Source organism: Neofelis nebulosa, chromosome 3, assembly GCF_028018385.1.
Source record: "Neofelis nebulosa isolate mNeoNeb1 chromosome 3, mNeoNeb1.pri, whole genome shotgun sequence".
NCBI lineage: Eukaryota > Metazoa > Chordata > Mammalia > Carnivora > Felidae > Neofelis > Neofelis nebulosa.
Window position 1 is genome coordinate 143,143,929 of NC_080784.1, and position 23,258 is coordinate 143,167,186.

At 42.2% G+C, this 23,258-nt stretch overlaps 1 protein-coding gene across 1 annotated transcript in view; it reads right to left on the bottom strand.

Moving 5' to 3' along the window:
• FRAS1 (Fraser extracellular matrix complex subunit 1) overlaps window positions 1–23,258 on the bottom strand; it is a 426,196-nt gene that overhangs the window by 54,904 nt on the left and 348,034 nt on the right. Inside the window, exons 46-55 of the mRNA XM_058722162.1 lie at window positions 23,115–23,234; window positions 22,662–22,841; window positions 14,034–14,158; window positions 13,615–13,755; window positions 11,005–11,232; window positions 8,873–8,986; window positions 7,092–7,242; window positions 5,520–5,679; window positions 3,107–3,275; window positions 642–888 (exon numbers count right to left, since the gene is read on the bottom strand). Coding sequence (XP_058578145.1) covers window positions 642–888; window positions 3,107–3,275; window positions 5,520–5,679; window positions 7,092–7,242; window positions 8,873–8,986; window positions 11,005–11,232; window positions 13,615–13,755; window positions 14,034–14,158; window positions 22,662–22,841; window positions 23,115–23,234 — 1,635 coding nt within the window. The remainder of the gene's footprint in view (window positions 1–641; window positions 889–3,106; window positions 3,276–5,519; window positions 5,680–7,091; window positions 7,243–8,872; window positions 8,987–11,004; window positions 11,233–13,614; window positions 13,756–14,033; window positions 14,159–22,661; window positions 22,842–23,114; window positions 23,235–23,258) is intronic.

Genomic DNA, 23,258 nt, shown 5'->3' on the forward strand with positions numbered 1-23,258 from the left:
GCATTATCTACAGTGTTTGTTACACTAATACCCAGTCAGCAGATTCAATAAAAAATCTGACCTCATCACTTATAGTCATGTTCTGGTTTTGAGTAGGGGATTTCATTTCCATGAGTTTTAAAGTCTCAATATTGCATGATCATAAATGCATATGATCTTTGTTTTGTTTTCAATCCCTCAAGCATTGCCCTTTATTTCTCACACACAGTTTATCTCTCATCTGAGCCCTATCTGTGACAGTCACAAAGGAAAATCTTTAAACATATTTTCTGTCTTCCAAGACTAAGATGAGAAGCCATCTCTTACAAACTTCCCTGCTTGACCAAGGCTACTAAATATTTATAGATCGGGTGATTGATGAAGAATTCTAAGTTCATGAATAATTTGCAAGGCCAAATATAACCAGTCTTCTAATCCCATTAAAGAATAAATGGGAGCACTAACAACTTGAACTAAGAAGAGGAGCCTTCTGATAGTACTCACTACAGGTAGGATCACTATTAGAGTTGTTCTGGGAATTAAACATGTAAAGCACTTACACACAGAAGTTAATACGGTACATGAGCACTTGGCACATAAAAAGGATGCAAAAAAATGTTAGCTATTATTATAGCTCGTTGTCACCTTTGGCACCAACATACCTTTTCTTTCAATAGGTGCAAACAGAAAACCAGCACTCTCGTTGACCCGGTAGATCTTCTTATCAAACTCTAATGTGGGTTCATCTTCAGTGTCATTGATAATGACCCTCGCCTGGGTGAACTCCCCTAATAGGGCATATGCTGGCATGCTGAGCTCCACGGTGAAACTCTCAACATTCTCAAACACATCATCATCATTGATGATAATGGTGCAGGACTTGGTATCCTCTCGCTCATCAAACTGCACCTGTCAAAAAGGAAACAGCAAGGAGTTACATTGTGCTTCAGATTCCCCTGCTATGCTCCCCTAGATCATCCTGGGAAAAGGGACCCAAGCCTAGTGGGCAGAGCATTGAATGAAATAGCTGGTTCTTCTACCCCAACTTCTTGCTGTATCACCTGGAACACTTAGCTACGTCTTCCTATTCTTCATCTATACATTGGAGCTGATTTACTGTATAGGGACATGGAACGCAAAGATACCTCCTACTATCTGGTGACTGTACAAAAACAGGTTGGTAACTATTCATATCTTATTTTATTAATTCACTTGGAGCAAGAGTGATTTGATTACTCATGTCCCCTTCTATTTGTGGCAAGTGTACCTGGAAAGATCTTTGAACTTGGAGTGTGAAGTTCTGGGGGTCTCAAGTTGGGATAGTCTATGAATTTTTACAAATATTGGATTCCTCATCAGCTAAATAATAATTTCACACACTTATTTCACATATTTACTGGGAGGACTAAAAGACACAATGTATAATGAAAGTTTGAAGTATATTTTAAAGCACTGAACAAATGCGAGATATTATCCCCGTTACCATGGTTATACTGTTTTTACACAGTCAAAATTGACATAGAATCTCAGTGTACTGGATAATGGAGTTTGAATCCAGAGAAAGTTACATTATGAACAAGCCAGACTAAATTTTAACATTATATTTAACTAAATCCTTTGTCATTAAGATAGGATAGGTCTATAATGTATATGAATTTAGCCTGATACAAGACAGAGAAATTATTTTATATTCACACAATCATGAACTTATAGGGATTTATTCTGTTTTTACTTTGTCTTAAAAAAAAGATAAAGATAAAACCTTGAAATGGAACCAGGGTTATGGATTTATTCAAAACCAAAAGGTTAGGGAATAGGCCCAGACTGTACTTTGTATAAACTGAGATAGCTAAAATATGTAAAATAGTCATCAATCTCTAGGGACACACAAATCTGAAAAACACATAATTTTCATCAGCAGAAAATTACTATTCCATATCTAATCAACTAATCAAATTAAGTTTTACTAAGCTCCACATTTCAAAACACTCCATAGATCTCTATTTAGCTCTAGAACCCACTGCCTTTTGTCTTTCCTTGACAAACACAAATAAATGTTCTTATTATTTTTCTAAAAGATTCCTTGTTCTTTTCTCATTCCTCATTTAAATTGACCTCAGCCCAGCTGAAATGCCTCAAAGAGAGAGCCCATTCCTCTTTACAGAGATTTACGATGTCATTAAGAATGGTGAAACTACTTTGCAAAAACACTGAAGAAATACCTAGTAAGTGCCAGCTATTGTACCATATGTAAAAGACGGCAAACATGGGGCATCCTGCCATAAAGGACTTTACTGTTTAAGTCCTCTTCCTCTCTCTTTTGTGTTTACTCTCTCTGCTCTTTGCCTCATCCCTACCCTGGCTCTAGTTACCACCACTGTGGTAGAGACTTGCTCAGGCACCTCTGCCCCAGCTGCTCTCTGCACCCCCTGCCAACTGCCGCCACCACCACCATCACCATCACCACCACCACCACCACGACTGTGGTCCTCTCGGTCCTCTCACAATCTCAGGCACCTCACACTCGGCCTGTCCGAAGAAGCACAGCCGAGACCAGTCCTTGCCAAACCTGCTCCTCTGGCAGTGTGCTCTCCCAGCAAGGGGCATCACCATCCATCTCCCACTTCTGCCCACTGTCTAATCCACTGTGAAATTCTACCAATTCTTACTCATCTGTTCAATCCACCCACTTGTCTCCACTTTCACTCCATAACTGAAACTCAAGCTCCCATTATCTCTCACCCAGGCTATTCCAAGAGCTTCTCAACCATCTTCCTGTACTCTCTCTTCCCTTCTCAGGTAGAGAAGGTGAGGGGAGAGGAAGGGTTTGGATGCCAAAGGTCTCACACAGAACACAATGGACACTTTTTGTGGTCATGAAGCAAAATGTAAAGACTGAGAAGCTAGACAACTTAGACAGTTAAAACTTACACGGAGAGTAGATTAACTGGGAGGAACTAGGCCCTGTGAGAAGGGAACACAGGAAAATCACTTGAGGAAGGGCACCAATGGAGAGGGAAGAGGTGTAAAAATTAGGGGCAAGGCGCCTCACTTGCCAATGACCACAGTGCTGCCCTGGTGGAGCCAGCTGGCGCTCAGGAATCAGAGGCCTCCTCGCTCATCCTACCTGGCCAGCATATTCCACATAGTCCTGCTGTCCTGGCTGGAAGCTGACTCCAGAGCTGGGGCTGGCGGTCCCTTGCTCAGTGCGACACAGGACGATGGCATACTGGTTCAGGTTCCCAGTCCTCTGCACTGTGACGCTGACAGACCCTGCTTTCTCACTCACGTTGTAGCTGGAAGCACACAAAAAGGTGGTCTCTGAAATTGTGAGCTGGGGCTGTGAAGAATCCACTTGTTTAATGCCTGTCTCTCCTGGTTGGTTACTGGTGTCAGGTAGTTCATAGAATAGGAAGTTTAGTTTCTTTAGGAAGCCAGGTCATAAACTGAGGAAACGTGTTCACCTGGAATAGTCACAGCACCAAGTGACCAAGAAGGCTGTGGATGCAGAATGGTATCTGCCCTGTTCTCAGAGCGAGTTGAAAGTCATTCAGAAAATGAGCAGCACATAGGAGCTATGCACGTTGTACTTCAAAACACAGAGGAATGACAATCTCTCCCTCATGTGCTAGAGTAACTAGAATAGTTCAGTGGGTTCTTAGGAAAGAAAGCTGCTTGGAAGACAATTAATGACTTAGCTCGGGTGGAAACTGACTGGACCAGATCTCCAGGAAGTGTGCAAAGGAGCCGGGGTGGTGGCAGAGAATCAGGCCCACATAACAAAGGTGTTAAGACAAATGGAGCTTTGTGACACTGGGGAGTGACAAGGTTCTATAGACTGAACATGTCCCCCCAAATTCGTATGTTGAAATCCTAACGACAATGTGATCATATTTGGGAGGTGATTAGTCATGATGGTGGAGCCCTCATGAATGGGAAGGGTTCCTTATAAAAGAAGTCCAACAGAGCTCCCTGGTCCTTCCAGTATGTAAGGACACAGGGAGAAGACAACCGTCTATGAACCAGGAAGAGGATCCTCACTAGTCACCGAATCTGTCAGCACCTTGATCTAGGATTTCCCAGCCCCCAGAACTGTGAGAAATAAAGTTCTGTTGTTTGTAAGCCACCCAATCTATGGTATTCTGTTATAACAGCCCAAACAGTTTAAGACACAGGGTTAACTTAGCTTGCTGCTATGAATTTGCATTGCTTTTGCAAAGTAGAAGGCAAACTATCCATGTGTCATTAATTCATAATAAGTATCTAGGTTTAGAAAAGCCATAAGTGAGTGGGGCCTGAACTGGGCCTTGGTTTTCATCCCTGAGGATGATGATCACAGGTTCATTTGCCTTGCCCAGAGCCTACTTATGTCTTGTTGCTGTGAGGGTTGTAGGCAAAGTGCCCCTGATAGGTCAGTCCTCATTTCCAGGTTTGGGATACTCTGTACTATTCAGCCCATTAAAAGTTGGAGGCTTGTCCAGAAAAAGTGATCAGGTTTAGTCCATTTATTTAATTTTTAAGGAGATACAAACAAGAGAAAAGTAACAGCAGAACTTACATATAAAAAGTTGATTATAATGTTCCACTAAGTTTTCTAAGTATGTGTGACTAAGACTGGAACAGCCCAGGACTGGGCACATGAAGTCAGGTTTGTAGGTTATCCCCTAACCCCCATTCCAACTTTCATCTGAATTATCATGAAACTGATTTCTTAGAGTAGTGAGTCTCTGAAATGTAGATCGAAAGAATTACCTCCTGCCCTTCCCCTGCTCGCACTCTGTCTCTCTCTCTCTCTCAAAAATAAACAGTAAAAAAAAAATTTAAAGAATTATCTCCCCCACAAAATTATAACCCTAGTTATAATCTGACCTCTAAAAATCAATACTGTGCTTGCATATCTTTACCAAAATTGGTGCCTACTTGCCTCTCAACCACCCAACAGGCTATAAAAGCACCTTAAAAGAGTTACCTATATTAGGCTATGAATTTGTTCCAAAAGATATAGAATTCTATGAACACCAAAGGAACTAGGGGGAAAATACAAGCCCAAGAACAGAGAGAACGTAGGGGGAAGGCAAAGATGTTGTTATTATGAGCCAGTGATTACTTTCAGAACTTAAATGTGTATTTTGTTTCTTATCAGTTCGACTGTATTCTAAAACTTGAAGACAGAAGCAAAAATAATTGTAGGAGATGCAGTAAAGCACAATGGTTAAGATCACTGGACTTTAACCCTGGTTTTACCACTTTTTAGCTATGTGACTTTGGGTAAACTAGTTAACCTCTTTCTGTCTTCATCGCCTTGTTCTTGTGGGGATAACAATAGCACTCACCTTACAACCGCAAGTAGTAAACAAGATGATGTATGTCAAGTGCCTGATACAAACAGTATTAAAAAAAATTGGTGATGTTATTTTTATTATTGTTATACCCACCACCAACATCATCAGATAACTAGAATTTATCCCCTGGTACTTCAATTTGATTTCCTCTGTTTGCCTGATATATTTCTCAAGAATGAACACCAATAACCCTTGTACCTGGTATATTTAAAACTGATGAGGGACCATTGAACATGGAACACATTGTCGCTGACCACATTGGGTTTACTGTCTTTCACCAGAAACTGAAAACTATCCATCATCTCATGGATCTTCTCCTCGTGCAACACATAACGGATCAATCCCAAGTTCACATCCTCTGTGAGAAGAAACACATGGTGAATTAACTGGGGAAGTAAAGGCAGTCTTGTAGATTCCACACTAATGTACCCAGTTTATTCTTCTAATGGGCTGCAGACAGAAATTAATGTCCTAAGAACAAAAAGGGATAGTAGTCTTAAAAATAAATGTGTCTTCCAGATTTTAAAATAAAATCCTATAGCTCTGTGTGACAAAAGAGGGTACTTAGGTACAGAGAGTACCTTATGTTGTTGTAAAATGAGAATCCCAGGGTCTTGGCAAAAAAGGACTTTAATGAATCTCTCTGGAATGTTAAAGGCAAATCTGAGAGCTGATGGAGAAAAGTCTTTGATTCCATCCTCTGTATATACATGCTCATACTTACCCCTACTTCTTCCTAAATAAGGTTCTTTAGAAGGTACGTGCTATTAAGAAAAGCTGGGGTGTATTAAAACAGCTCATACATAAGGCACAGAAAACATGCTCTCTTCTGGGAAAGAACACAAGATTGAGAACAGGAAGAAAAGGGAAACACGGTGCCTGAGTTGTAAGGTGTAAGTTTTTGCAACGACTGCTTGAAGTAAGGTCCATCTTCAAAAGAAGTCTAGAAGAGTCTGACATACTTATAAGAAACTAAAATACAGAATGGTCCTTGATGTGATTCAAAATAGGAAAATACAGGGGCGCCTGGGTGGCTTGGTCGGTTAAGCGTCCAACTTTGGCTCAGGTCATGATATCACGGTCCGTGAGTTCGAGCCCTGCGTCAGGCTCTGTGCTGACAGCTCAGAGCCTGGAGCCTGTTTCAGATTCTGTGTCTCCCTCTCTCTCTGCCCCTCCCCTGTTCATGCTCTGTCTCTCTCTGTCTCAAAAATAAATAAACGTAAAAAAAAAATTTCAAAATAGGAAAATACTTCTGTTGAGCAACCTACCCGTGTTGATTTTAATTACTTTGTTGAAGACTTAAAAGACAATCCATAACCCTTAGAGGACAAAAATAAACCATACAGGATCACAGATATTTCATAAAGTATAGTGGTTGTTTTTAAAGAAAACCAAGTATGTTGTACCCCTGAAACTCATGTAACATTGTGTGTCGACTATGCTTCAATTTAAAAAAAAGAAGAAGAAAACGAATCAATATGTCATCTTTCTACTAAATCTTGCCAAAACCTAAAGCATTTGGGAGCTGAGGAAGCACGGTAAGAACAAAAAGAAAAAAAAAATTTTTTTTTTGCCATAATTCAGAGTAATAGGAAAAGGAAATCAGGAAAAGTAAAATTCCAAAGCTGGATGGTTAGACACTAAAAGATTTGTTTGTTCACAAATAAGTTACATGGGGATAAGTAGCTGGAAGTGGTTGTGAGAAAAGATCAGGGCGGTGGGGAGAGTTAGAACAGATTTATCCCATCTCGTGGGTCCCTGAGTCCCCACCCTGCGTGAAAGTAACAGTAGTTCTGCCAGGCTGGAGCCTGCTCTCCACGTAGCCATGCTTGGGGCCCGCTGTTATCTCATAGACAAGCTGTAGGTCCTCTGTGTCCGGGTCCATGGTCAGCAGTTCCTTCTTGGTGATCAGGTTGGTTGCCTGGAATAGAAACCCATTACATTTAATTCCTGAGGTGGGAATAAAGCCAGACCAAGACCCTCTGACTCAGAATTAATTCAGTTCAACAATGATTTACTGAGCGCATTTACTGCATGGAAACTCTGTCAGGTTTGAAGAGGTATGAGGACAGCAACCATCGCAGCCTCTGTGCTTGAGGTGTTCACACTTTATTGGGAAAGAAAGGTTCATGAGCAAGGTAACTCTTGTGGCAAGAGCCATAATAGGAGATACAAAAAGAGTACTGTACACTTTTCGGGAGTCGAGAGATTAATTCCATCTGGACTGGAGGAGAGATTTGAGATGGTGGGAAAGGTTGGAACTTTGAAACAATGATGATATACAGGGAAGACGGCCACTTTATACCTTATAGGAGTCAATTATAATGCTTGAAATTGAGTAAGATAAATACCCAAATATTGCCCAAATACACTGTCTAAACTTTAATTCTCTCATTTATCAAATATTTAGTAAGAGCAAAGGTTTGGGAGAAAAAAGGGGGTATTCAACAGTATTAAATATTGTAGATCTAATTGAGTAAAGACATGTAAGTGACCTTTGGATTTGGCAAAATAAAGGTCATTGGTGACTTGATAAGAGTTATTGCAGTAGGATAAAAGTGGGAAGTAGAAAACCAATTGGAGAGTGTTGAGAAGAGAATGGGATGGTTCTGAATATGGGGAAAAAAATGAAATAGGGGATGAGAGGAGTTTGTACTAATTTGAAAAAATCCCAACCAGTTCAATAGAAAACTATAGCACAGCAGCTACATATACAGCCAACTAATTAGCTCCATGGAGATGAGAAAATCCACATCCTAGCGGGGACACCACACACAGAAGAAAGGACTCAGTGCATATGGATTTAATGCTTGATATGTAACCAGGTAAGAATCGTGGCATATCTTAAAGAGACCAAATTGGGATTTAGGAGGAGAAAGGAATTCCTAAACTAGAAGTCCTTTGAGGATACTCACCTACAAAATACTCACTTTCTTCTCATCAATGTTTCCTGAAACCCATCCTCCCCTTCTTCTAGTTAACAAACTTTTAGCTGAGCCAGCTAGAGACTATTTTCCAGCCACTTATGCAACAGATGGAGCCATATGACCAATTTCTTGCCAAAATAATATGAGTGCAAGTGATGTATTTAATTTCTGTATCACTTGTTTAAAATGAAGTTCCTTGCCCTCTACTTCTCTATTTTCCTCTTCCTATGGGCTGGAATATCAATGAATACCTTAAGAGTTTTGGCTATGTTGTTAACAGCAACAACCCAGCGATGCAGAACAATAAGACAGAAGGAATCAGCATCTCTGAACGGTCACGTAGAGCCCTAGACTGCCCACTTACTTCCACTCTTTATGTGAGAAAAAAAAGAAAATAAATGTCTATCTTGTTCGAGCTTCTGTATTTTGGGGAGTCACTTTGTAAGAACATCTTAGACTATATACAATCTTAATGAAACTCATGGAGCTTGCCAATCTTAGAAAAATCAGCTCCCTTAGGGAGGGATAAACGTGAATGGAACTGGACTTCTATCCCCAAGTTGCCCTGAATAAGGACATAGCCCAAGTTGGTTCATGTGAATGTGGCAGATGGAAAGGCCTTACCTTGCCATCCATGTACTCCAGCCACTGGAGCCCCAGGTTGGTAACAATTCTAGGGGTGCCATCATCTACTGGGAGGATGTCCACTTGGAACTGCTGAGGTGCTGCTGTCATAACCTGTGGGGGGAGCCAAAAGAAAAAAAGTCATGATTCACAGACATTTGAAATATGTCAGGTCTGGGACCTACAGAGTTGCAACCCCTGAAATCTGATGGCACTTTAGCATGGGTGACTGAGCCAGTTTCCTACTGCTTGCCCCCTTGGCATGAGGCACAGAGAAGAATGATGACTGAGAAAGTGGGGACATTATGACAAGGAAAGCAAGGAAAGTGGCACTTTCCTGCAATTCCACCTGCTAAGGAAGTTGATTTTCCCACACCCATGCATTCCTTAGCTGTGTTCAGTATTGCACTATTTTCCTTTCGATGACTCTTGCTAACATTTTCATGAGAGGTGGACTAAACTCATCATTAACAGGTTAATGTCAAAGTCCCCAGGTGTGATTCTGCCAGATGTGAAAAGACGTTTCATGGGACGATATTCTCTTCCTTTCTTTCCTTTTTTTTGAGGGAGAACTGTCCATAGGGGGAAAGGGGCTGAGGAAATCAAGAATAAAAGCGTTTGTGGGAATAGTGAAAAGAAACTGGTCTATAATTTCACTGTCACACAGATACATGTCCACACACACACACTGCACATACGTGGTCTGCTCTCAGAACCTCACTGTTCCTTAGAAAATAAGGCACACCAGCATACAGGGCAGCAAGCCACTGGCTTTTCAATCTTCTGCAACCATCCTAAATAATTTCCATTTCAAAAATAATACAGTCCCTCTGGAGACTACTATGACCTTTTGTGTTTATCAGAGAGGTAGCCTCTTGCTGAATCATCCTGAAATCTTTTTCTCTTCTCAAAGTCAAATTAAGTTGGGGAGCAGCTACGGTTTAGAAGAGAGAAAATAAAAGTGATGATCTGCCAGACAGTGACGCAGTGCAGACACTGAAATGGCAGGCAATCCCAAGAGGCGTCTCACCGGCACCTGGGCCAGCTGAGAATGACCTTCACACAGGCTGTCTCTAAAGGATGCAGGGGGATCCTTCTTCCAGGAAAGGAATCATGCCCATGCATCATCAGAGTAGGAAAGGATTCCGCAGGACTGAGAAGTTGACCCTTTTGTTATCCTGAAATACAGTCGGGTGTGATCATGCTGCTCAGTAGAACTGCTTCTGCGGAGTCAGACACAGATGCCTGACATGCAGCCGTGTCCTCGGGCCCACCTTCTATCAGAGTTGCAATTATTCCCAGGGGTTATGATACTGCTGGAAATCTGGCTGAGGAATAAAGGAGTGAGTAAGAACTGCAGGGAAGGTAGCAGAGAATGGAGAAATTCTCTTAGAGAAAAAGTTTGACAACTTTAGGACCTTAAGAGAAAAACACTGTTAACCTGTTCCACGAGCTGGTCCTAAAATGATGACAAGGATGATGATACTATAGCCACAGTTTATTGAATGTTTCCTATGCTTCCTGTGTAAGGCACTGCGTTAAGTGCTTTACATATATCATAAAGGCAGATATCATCCCCATTTTACGGACAGGGAAGCTGAGGCTTAGGAAGGGTAAATGACTTACAAAGACATTTCAGCTAGTAAGTGAGAGAGCTAGAATTTTAATCAGTGTCTTCTGGACACTGATTAAAAGCCACACTCTTAACCAGGTTATTCTTTAGGAGATTGAGAAACTCTGGCTGACTGAGGAGGCACAGAAAAGAAAAAGACAATCTAGAATCATATGAGATTATTGAAAAACCGGATGAAAGGAGTCAATGGGTGGGAAAAAGGAAAAGGGAAATAATGACAGTCATAATAACAATAACTATCACCCTTTCTTGTGCATGCTATTTGCCAACAATATTATACACTTTCTGTGGATTACCTCCTTTGAGCCTTAGACTAACTGAAATTGTACCCATTTCACAGGTAAAAAGCTGAAGCTTAGAGAAGTTAAGTGATTTGCCCAAGGCCAATTAGTGACAACAAGAACATTGCTATTCTTGGCCTAAAAATGCCATGTTCTGCCTCTGGACAAACTCGGGCACACTTTGCTGTGTCTCCCTCCCCACTGTCTTTGCCCCTCACCTCTTTTCCTCCTTCCTCAATGATAAAGAAGGGGTTTGTCCCATCAGCCACAGTGAAGGTGAAGTGGTCTCTGAGGGAGTTGCTGCCATCATGGCTGTAGCTGACCCGGTTCTGGTAGATGTCTTCCATGGTGAAGGTGGAGGTGTGCCAGAAATGCTGCCCATTGGTGGTCCGCTCGATGGTGCCATGGCGTGGAGGCTGCACAATGGCAAACGTGACAGATTCGGCCTGTTGAGGGCATACAAAGCCAGGGGAGAAGAGAAATTTGTAGCAGAAACCAGATTTGTGAGTGATGGCCAGCAGGTGGTCAAGGATACCTAGACCTAAAGATGTTTATAAAATAAGGATTGCATTTGCCTTATAGGTGCCAAAAATAAAACTAAGGAGAGAAACTATATCGGTTACTACAATTGAACTTATGTTCTGGTGCCTTCTGGTGTCAGAAGAAGACTTTTAGATTTGTCTTTTAGGGGTCAAAGGGGAAAACCTGAATTTCTTAAAAATTTTTTTTAATGTTTATTCATTTTTGAAAGAGAGAGAGAGAGAGTGAGTGAGCATGCAGGGGAGGGGCAGAGAGAGAGGGAGACACAGAATCCAAAGCAGATCCAGGCTCTGAGCTGTCAGCATGGAGCCTAATGCAGGGCTCGAACCCACAGACTGTGAAATCATGATCTGAGCCGAAGTTGTCCGCTTAACCAACTGAGCCACCCAGGCACCTCAAAAGCCTGAATTTTTAACCTCTGCCAGGATGATAGGAACTAGACTTTTAAAACCATTCATTTCCTTCCTAACCTTTTCTCCACTTTCCCAAAACTTCCATGTACAGAATCCCATATGCGACAGAACATAAGCTAATTTCCCCTGTCTAGTTGTGGCTTCTAGGGTGTCACATAGAAGAAAAAAGAAAGGTGTAGAAAACTCTGTTCAAGACTTTCCAATGATTTCCCACCAACTTAGAATAAACGCGAAGGCCTGACTTGGGCCAATGAGGCCCTCTGTGGCCTAGTGCCGGGCTTCCTCTCTGGCCCCATTCCTCTTTTCTCCTGCTTGCTTACTGGGTTCTGGCTTCTTGGCTTCTTTGTTGTAACTCAAAGGTTCCAAGCACCTTGACTACAGGCCTTTGCACTTCTGGTTCTTCTTCCCAGAGAGTGATTCTTTCGGACAACTGCATACCTTGTTCGTCCACTTCATGGTATCTCTGCTCAAATATCAGCTCCTCAGAGAAGACTCCCCTGGCCACTCTGTCTAAGATAACACACCCTTCAATCTTGATCTCCTTTGTCTTGCTTCATTTTTATTCATAGCACTTATCCTATCTGACATGATGTTTATACATTCTTTCTTGTCTGTTCCCTTAACCTAACGCTGAAAGTCCCTAAGCCTGGAACTTTGTTTTGTTCACAGCCCTCTATTTAGCATCTAGAGCAAAGCCTGGCACTTACTAGGTAATCAATGTTTTTGAGAATAAATGAACGATTGAGGACTGGCACAGGGAAAGACACACAGAACTAATGAACAAATGCTATGGTACTCTTCTATGGGAGAGCTAAATCATGCCAGAATGTTAGATACTTTAACTTGAAAGCATCATGAGATTTAGAGTTTAGTCTCTATGTGCTCTGTTTTACTGAATAAAGCCTAGTTCTATAAGGATGCTCAAATTTTAATAATCAGTTGTCATTCAGAGAAGTCTGAATGAAGCAGGTAAAATGATAGGAAAAATGAATAGGTGTCCAAAACACTTGTTCACTCTAATGAGAAAAAATTAAAAAAAAAATGGGTAAAATGCCATCAATCTAATTTTCTATGAATCATGATTTAAAAAATCAGCATGTTAAAGGATTATTACATGTAATCAGGGGAGAGAGAGAATGTTATTTTGGATTTGAGAAAGTGTTTTTTTTTTGTTTTTTTTTGTTTTTTTTAATTTTAATTTTTATTTTTTTTTTATTTATTTTTTAATATATGAAATTTACTGTCAAATTGGTTTCCATACAACACCCAGTGCTCATCCCAAAAGGTGCCCTCCTCAATACCCATCACCCACCCTGCCCTCCCTCCCACCCCCCATCAACCCTCAGTTTGTTCTCAGTTTTTTTTAACAGTCTCTTATGCTTTGGCTCTCTCCCACTCTAACCTCTTTTTTTTTTCCCTTCCCCTCCCCCATGGGTTTCTGTTACGTTTCTCAGGATCCACATAAGAGTGAAACCATATGGTATCTGTCTTTCTCTGTATGGCTTATTTCACTTAGCATCACACTCTCCAGTTCCATCCACGTTGCTACAAAAGGCCATATTTCATTTTTTCTCATTGCCACGTAGTATTCCATTGTGTATATAAACCACAATTTCTTTATCCATTCATCAGTTGATGGACATGACCCAGCAATAGCACTGCTAGGAATTTATCCAAGGAGAAAGTGTTTAAAAACAATTTGATCTCAAATATTATTAGTTTCTATTTTCCAGAAGGCCACAGTATCTTCTAGTTTTTAACCCTTCAAGGATGCCTGCATGAACCTTACCCTTCTGCCCTACTCTCAGGATGCATAGTCACAAAGCAACAGACCAGCCTCTCATTCAACCAGAGAACCAAGTGGAGTGCTCTTACCTCTGTGTCGGCATCCACTGCCTTGAGCTCAAACTCTGTGATGGTCTTCCTCACACCCTCCTGTACCCGCATCCCCAAGTTCTGTACAACAGGAAGTGAATCATCCACAGGGCGTATGGTGATATGGAAAGTCTGCGTCACCTAGATGGCAGAAAGTGCAGGTGGGACAACTGTCCTCAGCACCCACCCATGGAGAAGGTAGGTGCTTTTTCTACTTTTCCTTTCACCCATTCCCGGCATGACTGACTGATTTGGAATCCAGGGTGATTTCCCTTTGGCGAGAGCCCCAGGGCTGTCAGAAGCCGCCACTTGCCTTGGGTGAGAGTAGGGGAAGGTGAGGCTTGCATAGTTGCTTTGCATCAAGGAAGACTGTGCAGAATCAGTACCCATTCACTGAGGGAATAGAGTGCCTTGCCTACCTCGCTGACTCCATCTGAGAGTGTGAAGCTGAAGGCATCTGAATGTTTCTCGGTCTTACTGGAGTGGATATATTGAATGTTTCGTGAAGTCAAGTCAGCTTGAGTAAAGGAATTAATCTGGATACCTAGCAAAAGGGGAAGAGAGAACCAGAGAAAGGACGTCAAAACGCTAGCCATACTTCTCATACTAGAGAAATGCCATACTCTCATCACACAGAGTCCTTTGTATTTCTCTCATAGCATTTATATGCTTCTCTCTGAGACGCTGTGTTAGAGTTGTTTGTGTGTGTGTGTGTGTATACACAACAGCACACGTTCTGTGGGAGCACATGTTAACTTAATTATCTAGCTTCTACTATGTGCCAAGCCAACAGCAGGTGCTCAATAATTGTTCCTCTCCTTTCTCTAGGGGTTCATGTATGCAGGTCAAATCTGTGAAAGGTAGAGCCATTGCCTTAGTCTCCAAACTCCTCTCTCTTAAGTTTTATATTCCCCTATAGCCTCAGAGTCCTTTCTGAAAACCTGCCCTAATTTTTAATATTGTGTCATGACTTAGCTTTTGAACACTGGAGTCACAGGGCTTGGCTACACATAGCCTTTTTTCTGTGATTAGTGAGCCTGGCATCCAAGATTTCATTGGATATTCTTCAAGGCCCCTTTCAACTCTCCGGTGTACAATTCTAGCTTCTCACATACCACTTTAGCCAGGCTGGCAGTTACAAAACTTACTGTATGACTTTGGGGTTTGAGCAATAATTCCATCTCAACTCTAAAATGACCTAAAAAGCCAGTATCCTTTAAGAACATGATATAGAGAAAACACGTTACAGTTTTTTCAGTCATTTTAAAACTCAAAACAAAACAACAAAACCTAAAGTGATTTTAGATAACACCCATACCCCACAAATGAATAACATCTTATGTTTTTCAATGTCCGACAATATTTTATCAAAACAGCCCAGACTTCTTGCTATTTTAGGGCTTTGGGCTTCCGTGGTTCATCCTCTGGTGTCAGCCAAGACTTAAATGAACCCATATCAAATGTAGTTTTAGTCCCTCAGCACAAATTCCCTCTTTCTGTTTCTGGGTGATGGGGTATTAATCCATTGAATCTGGTCTTTTGGTTTCGTCCTGAAATTCATTTGCTGTTTCCTGGAATTTGTTATTTGTCATTGCTAATCCTGGGGAAACCAGTTTGTCGTTTTAGCAAAAAAACCCAAAGAGATTCTACTTTGACTGTTTTACATGTAACTGTGGCATCAATATCACTGCTTTATCTTTAAAAAAGAAAAAAAAAATCAACCCACATGGTTTATACATTTACAACTCTCTTTATCACTTGAAATTTGTTACCTAGATACAACAGTCTCCTGGATACTGGGGCATTATTTTTCTGATGAGGAATTTTATATTTCTGTGCTTGCTACATCAGCTCTTGACAGGCAAAAAATATAGCCTCCTATCTTATCGCTTTGTCTTGTGGCTCTGGACAGAAATCCATACCATTCTTTAAAAATTTAATAACTTCATACTGGCTGCACTGAGAAATTTAAATCTTTTTTCCCTGCTGTGAATCCATCCTCACAGCTCATGGGAAAATTCTTGTATGGATTCTCGCAATCAACTGGTCACCTAATTCACTGTTCCCTTTATATGAGTCTTTTATAGTCTAAGAGTGATGAAGAAAGGTGATAGATTTTTTCCTTCTTCTTGGAAAGAAAGGTTTGGAATTGATCTTTCCCATTTTTAGCATTTCTTACTGAGAGGAAATTGACATATAATAAATTACACATATTTAAAGTATGCTTGGGCACTCCATGAAACTATCATCTCAATCAAAATAGTGAACATTTCCATCACCCCAAAAGTTTCTCAACTGACATTTTATAATCCCTCCGTTCTTCCCTTTCTCATGCCTTACCCTATCCCAAAGAAACAAATCAACTGTTTTCTGTAACTGTAGATTAGTTGGGTTTTCTCTAATTTTTTCATAATTAGAATCATAAGCTATGTATTATTTTATGCCTGCTTTTTTTCACTGGGCATTATTGTTTTGAGATTCATCCATATTGCAGCATGTACTAATAGTTTATTCTTTTTTATTGATGACTGGTATTCTATTGTATGGATTTATTACAGTTTGTTTCTCCATTCACCTGTTGAAGGACATTTACGTTATTTCTAGTTTTTTGCTATTGCGAATAAAGCTGTTATGATCATTTGTGCACAAGTCTTGGTATGGGCTTAAGTTTGTATTCTTCTTGGGTAAATCTCTAAGAGTGGAATGGTGGGAATGTTAGGTGCATGCTTAACTTTTTAGGAGACTGCCAAACTAAGTGGTAATTTTATATTTCCACTAGCAGTATATGACAGCTCTAGGCTTGATCTTAATGAGCCTTTCCCAAGTCGACCTAGCAAACACTGAGCACCTACTCCATGTGTAGAACACTGTTTCACACTTGCTTATATATATTCAGTTGTATCTTGTAACAATTCTGGGAGGTCAAGATTGGCATATTACCTCCATTTTTCTAGATTATGACACGAATAAAATTAGAAAAGCAATGTGATCTATCCAAGGTCACACAGCTAATAGGAGGGCATTGCTGGGGCTGGAGCTCAAGGTTGTCTAACTTTGAAGTTTATGCTCGCTAGGAGTACTTTTTGTACGACTCACCTAACCTTTTCAGGCTAGGTGAGGAGCCTTTTGAATTTTACCCTTATCCTTTAATTTTTTTTTTCCAATATAAAAGTAATACGAGCCTATTAGAATGTGAAAAACAGAGAAAAATAGTGAAAAATCACAAAAGCCACTCGGGAATATACCTCTGTAATATCACCACTGTAATATTTTTAATTGATTCATTTTTTCTAGAATACTTTCTTGGCTATAACATTTGTCTTGTCCGATATCCCTAACTTAGTGCCAGAGGGTAACGCGCTGCATCTAGAACATAAGCTTCAAGAGGACGAGGATTTTTGTTGTTTCTTCACTATTGGGCACCTACAATAGTGCCTGGCACACAACAGGTACTCAAAACATGGTTGGTGAATGAATTCAGTTCATCCACTCTAATTCCTATCTAAGAGGTCCTACTGAGCACAGATTTTCAATCTTTATACATGTAAGAAAAAATTCCAGCCTTTGTTAATTGGGCATTGGAAGACCTAAGCTACTCCCCATCAAGATGGTGTTTCCAATAACATATTGTCCCTACTGGCTGTCACAGCAGGTAGTTACTGTTTGAAATATCTTGAAGGCATTTAATCCCATCGAAGGTGTTTTCAGCTACCAACCCGCTGGCTAAACTATGTATCTGGCAGTATTACAGAGACCCACATTAACCCTGTCAGTTTTTCCAATTCCCCTGGAGGGCCAGCACATTAGAGAAAGTTCAGTCCAGGTCAGGGAAGCAGTGTGGGAATAAAGTATCTTTGAAGAAATTGCCTTCCCTTTGCCTCAGCCTTCCTGCTTTCTGCAGAGCTGTGGATAGCTCTGTGACACTGCCTGTGTCCTACGTCAGACTCAGGCTGCGGGGGACTCTCAGCTTCTCTACTTCAGGTTTTCTTCAGAGCTTCCAGTCATGGAATGAATTGTATCCCCTTCCTTACCACCCCTTGCCCCCCAATTCATATGAAGTCCTAACCCTCAGTACCTCACAATGTGACCTTTTTTTGTAAATAGGATCATTGCAGATGGAAGTAGTTACAATACCATCATTAGAGTGGCCCTAATCCAATCTGATTAATGTGCTTATAAGAGGGGAAAGTTTGTCACAGACATACCCATACAAGGAGCATGCCCTGGGAGCACAAAGATGGCCATCTCTATAAGCTGAGGAGAGAGGACTGGGTCAGATTCTCCCTCACAGCCCTTGGAGGGAATCAACCCTGCTGACAGCATGATCTCAGACCTCCAGCTCCAGATCGTGAGACTTTGTTAAGTCGCCCAGTCTGTGGTACTTTGTGACGGCAGTCTTAAGTGCACTAACATACCTCTGCTCTCGGGGAGAACCCAAACTAAAGCCATGGGTGCATCCTATTTTGGTTGGTGTCAAATACTGAGAGAGGGTGAGAGAAAGAGGAAACCACTGAATACCTTTGCTAAAGCATCATCTCTGGGAAGTCTTTCCTGACTCACTACCACACCTCTCTTAGGTGGAACTCGCTGTGTGTTGGCTCTCACTGTCCCGTAATGTTGCTGTCACAGCTACTGAAACACATTTGCACATGTTTGTTTACACGTCTCTCACCTCCAAAACAAATTTCCTCCTGCAGCAGCTACTCAGTCAGTGTTTGGTGAAGGTGAGAACCAGTGCTATGCTGGAGACTGCTGTACTCCTCCCTGACTTGAAAAGTACAAGTCCTCCCTGTTGGCTAAGCAATTGGATGCCCATTAGGGTCTACATTTCCCAGCCATCTCGCAGCTTTGTCTGACTACTCTCTGGCCACTGGGATGTGATCAAAATTGATGTGTGTTCTTTCGGTAATATTCCTAAAATAGAAATGGATGCGGGTTCCCCTGGCCTTTGCCTCTTACTGCTGGCTGGGGAATGGCAACAATTACAGTGGTCACCTCAGACCAGAGATGGAAGCCTCATATTGAGGATCATGGAGCCACTTTAGGCTATCTGGACCACCTGCCTCCGGATTTTTCTGTGAGAGAAAATGAATTTCTTGTGGAAGGCACTGCAATTTAGAGTCTTTTTGTTCCAGAGACTTAGCTTCTATCCCAATAACTCCTTACTCTGATTTCACAGGAAAACGAGGATCTTTAGGGTCCCTGACATGAGGGGATGGCCCCTCAACCTTGCAAAGGGCACACACGGGCAGGCCCATGTCTGTCTTCTACACAGTCTGTACGGGCATGTGGCTCCCTAGATCTCAGGGGACAAAAATAGGATCTCCACACCTGTCCTGTCTATCCAAAAAGAACAACTCACTGACCAAGACAGACAGTATGAGAATAAGTCCACTTCATAGTTAACCAGTGAAAGGATATCTGCAGGCACTGATGGAAACTGATAATTCCAAGAGGCATCAGTCCCAAAATAGCTCAGTGCCTGCACCACAAGACACTGGCCTAGGAGCTTGTTTCTCGCAAAGCACAGGCCAGCTGGCCCCAGCTCCTGGTAGACCCATCCGCACCCACTGAGGCAAAAAGGCAAGGTGCAGAGGCTTTTCTCGAAACTGAGCCAGCTGCCTTAAGAGAGGAATGTAAGATATCAACATGCATTTCCTCTGAAGGGACACCTTTTACATCTAAAGTATCAAATTCATAAAAATATTCTCTCTTAGGGCAGACAGGGAATGTGAGAATTCTGTCTAAATGCTACAGAAATGACTCAGAATGGGGTTGGAGATGTGGGAAGGGGCAGGGAAGCTCCGTTCCATTAGCAATGGGGAGGGGCCCCTAAGGGTGAAGGGGAAGGGGCTGGATCCTCGTATCTGGTCCACTGACAGTTTCTAGAAACAGGCAGATGGAGAAAAACTGGCGGGAGTGCGAGTCAAGTGGGTTAGGAAGCCAAGCCTGGTGGAAAAGGGAGGTGAAAGAAGTGTCCTGGGGAAAGGGAGCCCTCCCTCCTTTTGCGGAGTGTACTTTCCCAAGGGAGAAGTATGATCATTACGAGTCTTTCTCTAAGCAGCACTGGCTTGGTCTTGGCAACCAGAATTTAAGCCCAGGAAAGGCTGAGACTGTAAAACCAGAAAAGGAGTCACTGAAGCAGCCTCACACTGAACGCTTGATACAGCCCAGGGTCAGAAAAGAGCGGGGGCTGGGATTTACCATCAGGAAGGCAGCTCACAGTGCCTTGCATGAGGCTCAGTGCTTTTCAACCTCTGTACAGTGTGGATGCAGCTGCCTAACACAACAGCCAAGAGTCTGCCCTTTCATCTTTGGAGAGATACAATCAGCAACCTGACAGAATTCTGGCAGAAGCAATTAGCTCATGAATTAGTTATCAAATATCTCCTGCAGCCAAGGTCTTAGGAGTGCTGATGTGCATTCTTCCCCCAGGAACTTTGGGACAAAAGGGTAAGCCATTTGCTTCCATTTGCATTAGGGAATTTTTTTAATGTTTATTTATTTTTGAGAGAGAGAAAGAGAGAGAGAGAGAGAGAGAGAGAGAGAGAGAGAGAGAGAGAGAGAGAGAGAGAGAATGAATGAGTAGGCGAGAGGTAGAGAAAGGGAGACACAGAATCCAAAAGCAGGCTCCAGGCTCTGAGCTGTCAGCACAGAGCCTGATGCGGGGCTCAAACCCACGAACTGTGAGATCATGACTTGAGCTGAAGTTGGACACTTAACTGACTGAACCACCCAGGCACCCCTGCATTAGGGATTTTCGCCAATCTCCCCATCTTCCCCCATGCCCTCCCACCAAAGACTCAACACTTTCCCCTCCACCATCCCCATCACCACGGTGTGGCTTCCCCTCCCATCCTTTGACACACTACCTTCCATCTCTCACCATGGGTCTCCCTCTCATTATTCCTCTCATTCACCCTGCCCCAGCCACACTGGTCTTGCTGCCTTTGGAACTGGATGTGCCACGCTGATCCCAAGTCAAGATGTTTACACTCACTGACCCCTCTGTCTTGAAAGCCTTTTCCTTATAACATCAGCATGGCTGGCTCCCTCACTCTCCTCAGACCTCTTCTCAAGTGTCATCTTATGTTAGGGAGTCCTTCTTCCCTTACCCCCTTTCTCCCTGCACCCTGGAACATTCTTATTTCTCCTTCTAATACTCATAACCATTGTAATAGGATGCATTTGTTTGTTTGTTTGCTTATGCTCTGACTTCCTGTATTTGAGAGTGAGTAGAATCACAGTGAGTACATCCTCTGTTTTGTCATTCCCCTGGTTGAAAGAATGAAGGCTCTGTAACTTAAAATCCAAAGGAAACCAGTGAAGCTCTAAATCTTCTGCAAATGATCACTGCCTCTATGATGTACGAAATAAAGACACCTCTGCCTTTACATTGTTCAGCAAGCATCTTCAGTGCCTCACATCCATTCAGCCAATTTCTATAGGTTTCCACTCTGAAATTCCTCCCTCCCTTCTTCCTTCCCTCTCTCCCTCCCTCCCTTCCTTCCACCAACTGCTGTCTATTGAATATTTACTGGGTGCCAGGTATTATCGCTTACATCATTCCCACCTTCCTATACCCACCGCTGCCTGTCTGGGTGAAACCTCACTACCGACTATTGAGCCCAAATGTGAAACTTCCAACCCACTATCACTGCCTCCTTTTTCTTTCTTTCACTCATCTGTTAGACATTAGATGAATTTCACTTTCCTAACCTGCTCAGAATTCTTTAGTAACTCTCCATCGCCTATTGAATTTAATAGGGATTACTTATCCCAGCTTTGAGGACCCTGCATAAAATCTCACTCTGCCCAAGAGCCGCATCTACTCCTGTTTTCAGAGTATATGCTTTAGCTAAACTGGGCCACTCATCATTTTTGGAATGTACCCCCATGCCATTCCCATCTCTGAAAATAACACAATTTCTGTTTGCCCAAAGTCTACCTTCTAAGGGCTCTTTTAAATGCCATCTCTGTGCCCCTTCCTACCCAATGTAGCCTCTCCCATTTTTTTAAACATTTATTTATTCATTTTTGAGACAGACTGAACAGGGTTGTGGCAAAGAGAGAGGGAAAGAGAGAGAATCCCAAGCAGGCTCCACACTGTCAGTGCAGAGCCTGATGTGGGGCTTGAATCCATGAATCGTGAGACCATAACCTGAGCCAAAATCAAGAGTCAGATGCTTAACTGACTGAGCCACCCAGGTGCCCTCAGCCTCTCCCATTTTTGAGCTTCTATGACACAAGGTTTGTACAACTCTTAAAATACCTGCCATATTCTTCTCTTATATATGGTTATATGCAGAGGTTTCTTATCTCATCCAATAGAGCACACTGGAGGGTGAGGATGCAATGTCCTGTACCGTCTTCTTAGAGAGTGAGGCTGGGATCTCCTATATCTATTTTTCTCTCCTCAGCAGCAGCTAAACTAGAATCTTGCTCTATACACATGCTCACTTGCTATTTCCTGAATTACCTTAAAATTTTTTTTTAATGTTTATTTATATTTGAGTGAGAGAGAGAGAAGGACAGAGCATGAGCAGGGGAGGGGCAGAAAGAGAGGGAGACACAGAATTCGAAGCAGGCTCCAGACTCCAACCTGTCAGCACAGACCCTGAGATGGGGCTCAAAGTCATGAACCGCGAGTTCGCAACCTCAGCCAGAGTCAGACACTTAACTGACTGAGCCATCCAGGCGTTCCTTTCCTGAATTACATTTCCTGGATTAAGCACAGTGCATCACACTGTGCCGGGTGCTCAGACTTTAGAAGAACAGGGTGCAGTGTTTGCCCTCAAGGAATTGACAATCTAGTTATGGAGACAAGATTGCTTACATAAAATTGCTATCATTCATTCAGGTTTCAGCAAGAAATTATTGAGTATCTATTGCATGCCAAATGTAATGCAAGGCAGTATATAATGGTCAAAATTAGTAATGCAAAAAGTAAATACTAACAACGGCAGATTCTAGGCATACATGGCTTACCCCCAACGCTTACTAAATCCCAACTTTTGGTTTGATGAAGCAAGAGGCGATAGGCTTACCGGGTGACGCTGCATGCTCTAGATGGCCCAGTTCAGGTTTTCTAGTGATTCTATAGATCAATTCTGCAGGCTTACTCTCCTGGTCCATGGCAGAGAGCTGCAGAGTGGTGATCTTCTTCACCGAGTTCTCATCCAAGACCAGCCCTTTGTTGGTGGTGACGACTGGTGGGGAGTTGTCTTCTGAAAATATCAGAAGTAGTAATTTGAAAGAGGATCCTTTCAGCTTCCTTTCTTCAATTCTGGGCCTAGTGCCCGGGAGTAAAATCAGAATAATCCTTAGGCCTGTCCCTCAGGGAGTGCACCAAGGATCAGCTTCACACAACAGAGGGGACAGTATTCCAGATTCCCATGTGGGCTGGGTAAAGGAAAGGCTCCAGCCTCAAGGTAAGCACAGTGTAGACTATATAACCCCAGAACTGCTGGAATATTTTTAGGAACCCAATGCCCCCTTACCCAAAACACTGATGGAAAATGACTGGCCGATCAATGTGTTGCCTTCTCCATCGACCACATCAAATTTAAAAGCAAAGCTCCCACCAGATTCTCCTCTCCCATGACTGTATTCTACCTGGCCTGTAAAAAAGGACAAGAAAATAA